Genomic DNA, 12472 nt, shown 5'->3' with positions numbered 1-12472 from the left:
AAATGAGAGGATGTGCCCTATTGGTGCCCCTCCAGTGGTCTAAACTTAACCATGTGCCCCCACAGTTGAAAAACGTTGCACTAAAGTGCCCTTTTGAGTGGCAGAATTAGAGGATGTGCCCTATTGGCTGCCCTTCCAATGGTCTAAACTTGACCATGTGCACTGATGGGGTCCCATGTTGTGCAGTAGGTGCCCTTTTTTTCTTTTCGCCCCCCCTGCCCTTCAAACAGCCCGAGTCCGCCACTGCCCAATGTTATTCCTTTATTAGTTGTAGTTCTTCTCTCAGTTTGAGTTCACAGGACTTGTCATTGCATCCCTCCATCCTTTAAATGTGTACTTGTTTCCTACAGTATAAGCCTAAACATAACATGGGACCAAATATAAGACAGGACATGTTGTTGTGCTTTTAAAAACTTAATTCAGGTCATTATCTTCTTTTGGATTTGTTATAATTTGTCCAAAAACGGCCATCAGTGGTATGTGATTTCTGAATTGCAAAATGATGTTCACTGTGTGAGTCATATGGATGTGACTTTCAATAAAGTTTTAAGAGGTGTTTAAAACGATATATACTCTGCCTGGAACTACTTTCTTCTTAAATAAGAAGAAGAAGAAGAAAGAAAGAATTTTGTAGCAAAACGCTATATATCCACCATTTCCAAAAGATTTACTTTATCTTCTATCAAATTCTATCAAATCAATTATTGCTGTCATGACATAAAAATCATTTTTGATACATTTAAAAGGATAATAATTGTAATATGATCATTTGATAGCATATAAATCATATTATTGTAGTTGTATTCTTGATTTAGATGATCGATATCCAAAACATTTAGCAAATGGATATAGCATTTTGGAATGAAAATATATACTTACCTACGCTGTCATAAGCTTGTAATAATATACAACATAAGCCATCATAACTACTTATGTCAGTTTATGACAACTGACTAGTGATGGTTATTACTGTTGCAGTGATTTAGGTTGGCTGTCCAGCAAGTAGACAAACTAGATACTATTAGATTAGATTAGATAAGATTAGATTACATTAGATTACATTTCTAGGAAAGTGTGGAGGAAAAGGTGGCAGTGAGGGGCAGGAGAGTGGGCATTACCCAGCGAAGCCTCAGGCCTCGCAGAGTGGTGATTTCAAAGGGAGTGTAGAACCAAAAGAAGACAAAATCACTTGACCATTACTTATGCAAGGCACTGTATTTCACATACGCAATACTCAACAGGCTCACTCTACACAGTAGTATTCATCTTTGCATGGGAAAAACAAATCTAGGGTGCTATAGTAAACAGCTATAATTCACACAGAGACTGTTTAGAGCAGAAGCATGTAGACCTGGCCAGGGCGAACATCATCTGTTATTTACTACCTAGCTAACCAGCTAGGCTGTGGCTGGAGAACGTGAAGTGTTTTATACTGCAGGCCAATACGCACTGATCATTGCTCATGGCCAACATTTCTCAGAAGTCGGGGGAGACACACAGCCATGGTGTGTAAAAATGGCACTAATACATGTCTCACTGATATGTACACACAGACTTTCCACTCAGACCTCTCAGTGAACCTCAGCTATGTTCAAACTGCTGAATAAAAGGCTTCAAGATATTTGAAGTGTATTCTTGACATCTCTTGTTATGTTAACAGTTGTTGTTGTTGAAGGACAAGGGGTTGAGTGGACATTATAATATCCTTTTGAATTGGTTTACTTTCAAATCATAACAAACAGTCACGCAGGTAGAGTGCCTGTGGTTCAGTGAAGAAGTTCTAGAGTTGGAAGGACCCCTTCCAAGGAGGTATGTAGGAGTACAGTAGTGTACACAAGTATATGTCTATTGATGTACAGTATCTACACTATATGGACAAAAGTATGTGGACACAATTATCGTCTGGGGCTGTTTTCATGGTTTGGGCTAGGCCCCTTAGTTCCAGTGAAGGGAATTCTTAGTGCTACAGCATACATTCTAGACAACTGTATGCTTCCAACTTTGTGGCAACAGTTTGGGGAAGGCCCTTTCCAGTTTCAGCATGACAATGCCCCCCATACACAATGGGAGGTCCATAATGGTTTGCCGAGTTTGGTCTGGGAGAACTTGACTGGCCTGCACACAGAGCTCTGACCTCAACCCCATCTAACACCTTTGGGATGAATTGGAACGCCGACTGCGAGCCAGTCCATCTCGCCCAACACGACCTCATTAATGCTCTTGTGGCTGAATGGGAGCAAATCCCTGTTATTCTAAAATCTAGTAGAAAGTCTTTCCAGAAGAGTGGAAGCTCTATAAGCTAAGTTATAGCAGCAAAGGTGGGACCAACTCCATATTAATGCCCATTGTTTTGGAATAAGAAGTTCAACACATATGGGTGTGATGTTCGGTTGTCCCAATACTACTTGTATTTGTAAGTCTTTATTCTAGGGAGTTTGCACACACACACACACACACACACAAAAAAATCGTTCTTCTATCACGACGACTGCTGGTGGACTGGTGGAATGATCATTCACTTGCTTCGTCAAATGTATTGATTGTAAAGTCGCTTTGAAATATATATATATATGGCTAAATGCCAAAAATGTAATGTAATAGCAATAATGTTGACAACTGAATGTTAGTCTCTGTGGTAGTCACATGTTCTACTGTATATTATTACACAGCATGGGGTACAGTAGAACATAACCTGGGTGTATTTCTGACAGGGTGAGTCATGATGAGTCATGTACTTTCATGCAATACTAAAACAGACGCAGGAGATCCATAGCCATGAAACATTTATTGTCAACAGAGGAAAAACATTATTGTTATTATTAGCACCACGTATACAGAGTTTGAGTTTAAATCACAAGTCATTAACCCTCAAACTACCAACAGGGGACTGGATAGACCCCAGGTGGTACTTTGTGGGTGTAAAATAAATAAATATATATGTCATAAAACAAATTTTCAAGTGATTTTAAAGATTTGGGGCATGTGAAATCTTGGGCCCTATTTAGGGCTTGTTTTTCTCCCATTGGTTCTTATGTTCTAAACTATTAACATGTGTTAATTGTAAAACTTTTTGAGGGCAAAACAAATCATTTTCTGTTGTTATACAAAAAGAAAAAATACTTGTGACTTTTTTACATTTACCTATTGGAATATTTGAACACACATACACACATATTTGTATTAACAAAACCATCGAAGATAACACAATAGTCAGACTTACGTCTTGTTCTCTGAAACGTGTGGTTTCACTACCTAAAGATATGGCTGGTCTTCATACTTCATACAACTCAGGACAAAGAAACAATGATCTGACCTTGGATGATTTTTGTATTTATAGGAGGGTTTGAGATCCTTTCATTTTCATTTGCAATGGCTGTTAACTCTCATTATCTCTTCTCTCCTTCCTCACCTACATTGGCTGTGCATTATACATTGTCTCTTCATACTATAGCACAACCTTTTCCTCATAATGCCACACCCAGTTACACATACATCCATCACATACACTCATATCATTGACTCGTCATACAGTATACTCAGACACTCTATATCTAACTCTTGGAAAAATGTGTACATTTCACTATGGATTCAGCTGTGGCCACACACACACACACACACACACACACACACACACACACACACCACACATTTAACAAATTAGACAGACAGACAGACAGACAGCGATACATCACTGCTAAACTGGGAGTCTAGTCTGAGGTTCCCAGTGGAAGTCTTGTCCCAAGGGAAGAACATATTTCACATGTTCAACTCGCAGAAAACGCAGAAAAGCCTCAGAGTTGTAAATATTGTCATGTTTTAGACGAGATCTCGCTACATCAGCATTCCACACTGTCTGACATACAGTATGTACCTCCAATGGGAACACACACGACTGCGTAGACCAGTCAAGCAAAATGAGTTTATGGCCATTCTCTACTGTGAGAATGTCAATCCTAATGTGCAGGGTCATGCTTAAGCTTCAACTGAATGAAGTAATTTAATTTAATTTCTGCAAAATGAATGAAACCACATGTAAGAATGACATTACCTCAGTTATTGGATAGAAAGGCAGAAATAGTGACAGAAAGACAAATAGTAAACACAATTTGACAAAGATTACCTCTACTAGTTGGATGTTGTTGACTATTCACCATGAAAAAAGGAGAGAAGAGACTGGTCTTGATTCTGAATATCAGAAGAGCGTCAATGTCTGTGATATTAATAAATTCAATTTTAATATGCTTTAAAATATACCGTATTAAACAACTGTAAGACTACAATGGTAAAGCATAAATGTTGTTCCATTCTTGACACTTGAATCAATGAAGAAAGGTTTATAATAGCTTCTTGTCTAAATAGATAGTTGTATTGCACATGCATTGTATACCATTCCTCATTCCATTACATGCATTACAATGTGCTCATCCTCTGATTTCTACCTCCACCAGCCTCCACTGGCTCACTACCGTCAACTTAATGAACATGAATAAGAACAGTGATGCTGCAGTAACACACCTGCATCACAAGAGGGCGGTCTTGACCAGATTCTAGTAGAAATCTCTCTTGGCTGCCATACATTGTAGCACAGTAAAGCCTGGTACACGCATAAAGATTTTCTAAATCTTAACAGATTTTTTATCTGAGAGAGACCCCACACATGAAGATAAAAAATCATGGATTGAACAGTTTTGATCGTATTGTGTGTGGCGTGCTGCCGTGCTCCGATATTCCCAATACAGCACACCACATACTGTACATAAAGATCTGTCCTACGACATTCTAGACTAGAGTCTTGTCCCCCAAGCCAGAAATCCCGCGTGATCAGGGTAGTAGTACCTATACAAGGCAGCCATGTGCGACAGGGCAGATAAAGTGCCAAAGAACGAAAAGAAGACAGTCAGCTTGCTTCTTGATTGGCTACATTCCATTCCACGTCACAATCGGACTTGTGAGTTGTCAGCTTCGGCCACACACACAAGAGGACTTTTGATCGTAAATATTGAACACGTTTAATATTTACGATCGTCTGCCCCAACCATTTTCCGAGCAGATTGTCGGGAGATTGACTCTTAACACACCTCACACCACAGGATAATCTTGTAGGATAATCTTTAGAGCCATCCGATAATCGGGCGTTTGCTGTCCTTGGGCGGAAGGGGGGAAATCGGGTCAAAATCGGCCAGATTATCTTTATGTGTGTACCAGGCTTAAGACATATTTAATCTTTACCATGAATAAACACTTGAAGGCATCTTGTATCAATATTGAGATGCCCTGTATGTGATACAGCAGAAATAATAATGAGTCATTTTCTACTATAAGACTGCACCTTTGAAAGGAATTAAGCATTTATTCAGAAAGAATAGGCACTTGATTCATCATTATTGTTCACAAATGATCACATAAGATTTTCTATACCAGTCATCATAAATACGTTTTCTGCGATGTAGCAGGTCCTAGAGCTAATGTAAAATATACTGTCCAGCAGACATTTTAAAGGCCATGTGTTAACAATGTTGACAGATGCAGCGACCACTCCATTAGAAACACATTTCAGCAATCTTGAATACCAACCATAAGAAATCCAGTAAAGATGAAGTGGGAATTTTATGCTAAGGTAAACTACTTTACAAATGTCATGTAAAATGACCTACGGATTAAAATGCCAACATTGAATTCAGTTCTCAGTACCAGAGGGAAAATGGTATTCCTCTTAAGAATGAATGTTTAGGGAAGTTCAAGTGAAGTTGAGATGAGATGGTTTTCAAGGTCATTGCACATCCTCTGCCTGTCATCTAGTTTCCTGTCATAAATTCCCTCATCTGCTATCAAAACAAGGGACAAATCGTGAGCTTAGAATTATAAGGTTCTATCTCCGTTTAGGGTAGTTCAGAGATATTGAGCGTCAAAGTTTTTACATTCCATTATGTTTTATGAGATGGAACCTTTGTATTTTATGACTAACTCAAAAATGTCAACATTTAAAAAATAACACCACACAGGCATGAATAAACACCTAATGGATCAGATTATGTAAAAAACTAAATTTTGACCAAAAATGGAGATAGAACCTTATAATTCTAACGTCACAAAGGGACAAGGAAGTGCTTCTCCATCTCATTTCTAAAAGAATCCAACCTTTTTACAACATGGACACAGTGACATGTTGAGTGCACATCATGAAAACGTTCTGCAAACTTATTCAAAAGCACTAAACAAATTCCTACCGTCTGGTATTAACCTTTTATTTGCTTCTAAATAAATATAATTGGTGATTGAAGCCAGAGGGAAAATGTAACAAGTGATATGACATTTCCAAATGTAACAAAAAGAGGCAAGAGATTCAAGAGAGTATAACAATAGCCCAATCACTAGTCCTTCAAATACACGCTTACCGTTTTAACCAGAACAGAATTCTACAAGGTGGGAGATACATTACATGTTAAAGACATGAGAGTCAGAACAAACTGTAGGGTCATTAGAGAAATCATTCAGAACGATGACAATAATACATTTCAAATGACTTATTGTAACAAGCTGACTGACAACACATATCATTATTTACCAGACAAGTTGATGTAAAAATACAAAAAAGGTTTTATGAAACAAGGTAAAATATTAAGCTTTAGATCAAGACTTAATAACATGCAAAATACATTACGCAGATGACATTTGACAAGTTATAAGAAGCTCTCTTTTTCAACATACAAAGCATTAAAGGAAAATGTAGGCCTTTTGTATAACAGGTCCAAGGCATTGTCGCATAGCAACATTTTAAACATGCAAAAAGCCTTAAAAGGAGATAATCATATGAAACTTCAAAGAGTAAAATATTTGGACTGGTTAACTTTTATTTTGAAGTCTAACAGTGTAAATGTTAAATGGCCATAAGCAGTAATATACTGTAGCACCACTCATTGGTACTCATCAAGTCCCAGAATTGATTCCAACAAACATTCAGGTTTCAGGTTTCAGGTTGTTGTATCAAATGAAACATAATTTGCTGAATTCTTCATTTGCATTTACTGGTATAGGACCCTTTTGCTGCTTTTGTAATCACACATGATCAAAAGCATCAGTTCATGATAAAACATCCTTTATGAAAAGCACACATTGATGTATTACCTTTCTTTCCTCTTCATTTCTTTCTTTCTTTTTATAAAAAAAAAGAAAAGTGTCCCCTTTCAATTCACACTCTTCCCGTTCTCTCTGATCATTGGTCAATGCACTGAACATCAAACACTGCGCTAGTTCTTTCTCTCTAAGTAATTGGAGGGAACCCAGCCTTTCCTGGGTCTTCCACTGTCCAGCACCTGGCAGTACCACCATCCGTTGGGATTCCTCTCAAGAACCTCCAGACTCGTCCCCTCTGGGAACCCCATGGTCTCCTCGTCGCCATGGTAATCTGCTATGGAAACATACAACTCTCTGAGGTTGTTGTGAATGATGTGGGGTTTCTCAATGGGTTTGGGTTTCGTTGTGGAAACGGGAAGAACTCTCCTCTGAACAGAACCGCGGCCTAGGGACTCTGTGCTGCCCGTAACGTACCTGTTGCTATCGGACATCGGTGCGTTACTATTTGGCGCCGGGGCTCGTGGTGGCGTGCCGAAGGAAGCGTTGCGGCGCACAGAGGGACAGGAGCGCGGGTGGTCTGCGGAGTTGAGGGACTCGTTCCTCCGCAGGGATCCGACCAGACTTGGTGCGTCCATGATGGGTGCCGATATGAAGACGGACTGAGGTCGGACCACCTGCTGCTGTTTAGGACAATTCTTCTGCTTCAGAGAGCCGTTGAAAAGGCCCAAGGGTTTGGAGAGGCCCCCCGGGGGCTTGGAGGGGATGGGCGGGGTGATCCTGCTCTTCAGGTTCTGGTTGATGTTGTTCAGGGCCTGGACCCTCTGTTCGTTCTTCTCCAGGCTGTTCGACTTGCTCAGGCTGCCCGCTTTAGTCGGGGTCCCGTCGGACTCGGACCCGGCCGCGTCGTCCCTGCCGGCGTTCTGCCTGACGGGCTCCAGGTAGAAGGTGGGCGCCCAGCCCTCCGTTTGGCCCCAGCGCACATACCACCAGCCGCTCTCCTGCTTCTCCAGAACCTCCACCTCCACGCCCGCAGGGAAGCTCAGCTCGGAGTCCTGCAGCCTCTCGTAGGCGTCGGTGGTGCGGTAGAGACTGCAGCCCTCTAGGTCCTCGGAATCCCCCCCACGGCTGCCTTTAGAGTAGACGGAGGAAAGGTCGGAGGTGCTGTGGGAGGAGGCCGAGTCCTCCGAGGAGATGATGGAAGCGGTCTCCGAATCCTCCCCTCCTCTGGAAGAGGTCTTGGTGCCGTTCTTCAGCTGCCCCGTCGGCCTCAGTTGTCTCCTCAGAGTGCTGATGTCCATCTTCTCCGCGCTGGAGGCTTTAGCCAGCTGGGGCTTCGGCCTGACTATGGGTTTCGGTTTGGTGGAGGACTTATTGGAGTCCGTCCTGTCCGCGTCTTTATCCTTCTTGGATAGTCTAGACTGCTTTGAGATGTCTGAGGTGGACTCTGCGAAGGGGCTGGATGGCCCTACCTCTGCCTTGGTTGGAGACGGGCTCACGTTAAGGAGCAGCTGGGGCTTCTTCACCGATCTCTTTCCCCTCGACGTGGCGGGTGAGTTTTCAGCCCTGGGGGTTTCCACCTGGGCATTTGTCTTAGGGGAGTCCGAGTCTCCGCTGGACTGTGTATCGGGAGTCCCTCTGTAAGACCCTCTGAAGCCGTCGTTCTCGTAAATACACTCTTCCTCTCCCTCCCCCTCCTCCTCCTCCTGAGCTAGGTCTTCCGAGGACTCGACTCGGCCCGATTTGAAGGAGGCGCTGTGGAGAGAGAAGGCGGGTGAGGGCTTGGAGGGCGGATGAGAGGTCTTCTCCCAGGAGCATCCGAACTCATTCTTCCCATCCACAGAGGAGCCGTCACCCCTCAGGAACTCAAACTCGGACTCCAGGTCTAGGTCTCCGATGGCGGGAATGTCGTATTCCGGCTCCTCGTACACGGGCTTCCCAGGTGACCCGGGAGGGCTCGGACCCGGGGCCTCGGACCCGGGGCTGCTGGGGGGCGCGGCCTCCTCCGAGTCCTGCTTCTTGACTGGCGGGGCCGGAGGCGGGACTTTGGGGCGGCTCAGAGTGCTGGTTCGACGGTTGAGGTTGGGCTTCTTTCGTTTGTCGATGTAGGAGCAGGGAGCCCAGCCCTCCTTCTCCCCGATCTGGACGTACCACCAGCCTCCTGAGTTCTTCTCAATGACCTAAAGGAGAGGCCAGAGAGATAGAGAGAAACAGAAAGACATCATGAGTCTCAGGTTGGAATATTTATTCAATAATGACCATTAGCCCAAAACAAAACGGAGAATTGTTACAAACAAAATTCTGAATGTACTGCACCTGGAGCAAGGTGTGCAAACTTTGATCAAATATTGTTATTACTAATAACACTGAAATGAGTTCGTAATAACATTGCATTAACTTGCTGTTACAAAGAGCAGTTTGTGTCACACGTGGAATAAGGACATATACTCAACTCCATTACTTAGCAATTACAAACAAAAGCGAGTAACAATGTTACTACACTCTAAGAGCAGCTTTAATGTTAAGTATTGAAAAAAAGCTTACATCAGCTTTCTGTCCTCCATTAAAACTGATCCCATCTGATATGCAGGACTGGAACTCTGCAATGGTGTAGTACTCAGCTTCAACTGTAGGGGGCTCTGGTGGTAAGGGCATGTGAAGTCCCTGGGAGGAAACACTATCATGAATACTGTAGAACTGATACTGTTACAAAACCCAACAAACACATATTTCGTGAGTTTAGAATGATAAGGTTCTATCTCCGTTTAGAATGATAAGGTTCTATCTCCGTTTAGAATGAGAAGGTTCTATCTCCGTTTAGGGCAGTTCAGAGATATTGAACTTCAACGTTTTTACATTCCATTATGTTCTGTGAGATGGAACCTTTGTATTTTATGAATTACTAACTACAAAATGTCAACATTTTAAAAATAACACCACACAGGCATTAATAAACACCTAATGGATCAGATTATGTAAAAAACTCAATTTTGACAAAAATGGAGATAGAACCTTATAATTCTAACGTCACGATTTATCGTCTAGTTGAACTCAGACTAAGGACTCATTGGACACTGACCAGAGTTGCGTCTCTTCGAGGAGGAGGTTTTTGCCTGAGGATGGGGGAGCCTAAATATAAGAGAATGACGACAATTATATTGGACAACAATGATACAGCACATTTTTGCAATTCAATCAAATAGATATGTGAAGGGCCTAACATATTGTTATAATGATAAATTCCAAAAATATACACCTTACAAACCTCCATCTGTGCCGTAACACTAAACCAGCCATGGGTGAGTTAATTTAACCCTAACCCTAACCGTAAATGTATACCTACCTTTGCACTCGCTAACATTTCAGGACCCTTCTTTCATGACTTTTCCTAGATATGTGCGTTCTACTACTCAGTATCCTTACATTTTCTAAATCACATCAGGATAAGGATAAGCTAGTATGAAGCTATTTCGAAAAATGTCTAGTGTAGGAGGCAGGCTAATTTACCAGAGGCGCCATTTTAGTGGTCCTTCTAAAGACTATGGTCATTTGACCCCCTGAGGTGACGCTAAGAGTAGGTGAAGGCACGGCTGTCCTAGTGTTAATGAACCATTGTATTCATTGTAACCATTGTACTCATCAAATCAAATGACCTCACATAGTGACAACTCTTACCAATCTCAACTCTATGGGGAGCGACGCGTGCTATGGCTGGAGAGGGGGGCTCTGCTTTGCCCTTTCCCTCCGGTAGGGGGGCGCCTGAGCTGTAGTCGGTGCAGGGGATGGGGAGGCTAATCTGCCTCTTGATCATGGGACTCTCCTTGGGGCTCATGGGGCTCTCCTCAGACTGGGGCTGTCCGTCCGCCTGTCCGTCCTTCTCACTCAGAGCCTTCTTGTTGAGGAGGTTGCTGATCTCCATGATGTTGCCGATAATCTCCACCGGCCCCGTCACCGCTGTCTTCTTCATACGGGGGGAGAGGTCATCCTTCACCTTCTTCAGGTAGGAGGCCGGAGCCCATCCCTCCTTGTTTTGGTACCTGGGAGGGAGGGAGAGAGAGGAAGAGAGAGAGAGAGAGCGAGAGAGAGAGGAAGAGAGAGAGGAAGAGAGGAAGAGGGAGAGAGAGAGAGAGAGAGCTGTGTAGTAATACCAATGTCTGGTCTAAATTTCATGTGAGTATCTGCAATGGTTGAATTAACCATGTTGAATTAAAAAAGATATTGATTTGTTGAATACTCATTTCCCCCCACTGTATAATGCTTATTCAGCCGTAAGATGAGTTTGTTCTGTTAGTATCACATTGACGTCAGAGCTACCAGGGTCCTTACCTAATGAACCACCAGCCCTCTAGGTTCTTCTGGATGACCTCGACGATGGCCCCTTTCTCAAAGGCGATCTCGTCCTTACCTTCGCTGGTGTAGGGTTGTACCGTGACATACTTCTCCTCTGAGGGGTGTGGAAAAACAAGAGCGTTCAGATTAAATATTACCACACCACAAAACAATACAATAACAAGACGTTATTCATAGTTATAGGCCTAGATATTGTTCATATTCACATGCAACTTCAAGGAAAGAGAAAACAAGGAAAGGAAATATCCACACAGCTTTGTAGTTTATTAGATCTCTCTGTGTGTCTTTGCCTGAAGTGATTCCCACAAGGTTACAGTATGGTTTTGCTAATGCACCAAAGGCCACAAAATCAAGTCATAATATAATCACGTTGTTCACTTCCTAAAAACCTGCATCAACTGAAAATGACCTTAATTTGATATCATGAATGTTTATAACAAGGTATAGCCTACATACAGTGCCAGTCCTGTATGGGAGAAGATAGAGTAAATTCAACTGTCGTACTCCTCAAATTAAACCACATTGGGGAAAAATCGAACCCTAACCGTAACCCTAACCCTAAGACATAGAATGTGACTGGTGATTTTATGGAAGTCAAACCCTGAGATCTCACCACATGAGAACAGAGACACCATCTTGATTAGTGACTTCCCAGAAGGCCAGAGGGCACACTCAGTGTTAGTATGTCCTGTTATTACAGAGCAGACATCTCATCACACCATAAAACACATTCATGGGGAGGAGGAGGAGGAGGAGGGGGGGGAGACTGAGTCCTGCCTACCATAGTATAGATAGAGAGGTGTAGAGGTGTCCTGTCTGCATGCCATTTGAATACTTCAGGAATTATCGGATTCTAATCTCTTTCCTCAGCCCTTACTGTGAGGGGATATACAGTAGGCTATACCGCTGAATAGTCAGACATTCCCGTTACTTGCAAATACTATAAATAGGCCAATGCACTGTACAACCATGTGTTCATAGAATAGAAAATGACATTTCCTGAATCCCCTAACCCCTCCCTCTCCTACCAAAGGCCTCAGGGACTTCCAGT

At 42.5% G+C, this 12472-nt stretch overlaps 1 protein-coding gene across 1 annotated transcript in view; it reads right to left on the bottom strand.

Annotated features, from left to right (window-relative positions):
* Positions 1-7247: 7247 nt before the first annotated feature.
* LOC308173769 (SH3 and PX domain-containing protein 2A-like) overlaps positions 7248-12472 on the bottom strand; it is a gene marked incomplete at both ends in the record, with an annotated part of 58111 nt that continues 52886 nt past the window's right edge. The window contains 5 exons of the mRNA XM_080548820.1: positions 7248-9251; positions 9616-9735; positions 10151-10200; positions 10747-11108; positions 11398-11515. Of these exons, the coding sequence (XP_080404946.1) occupies positions 7248-9251; positions 9616-9735; positions 10151-10200; positions 10747-11108; positions 11398-11515 (2654 nt within the window). The remainder of the gene's footprint in view (positions 9252-9615; positions 9736-10150; positions 10201-10746; positions 11109-11397; positions 11516-12472) is intronic.

Source organism: Nansenia antarctica (assembly GCF_963989245.1).
Source record: "Nansenia antarctica genome assembly, chromosome: 19".
Classification (NCBI taxonomy): domain Eukaryota; kingdom Metazoa; phylum Chordata; class Actinopteri; order Argentiniformes; family Microstomatidae; genus Nansenia; species Nansenia antarctica.
This window is presented reverse-complemented; position numbering and strand designations above follow the sequence as displayed.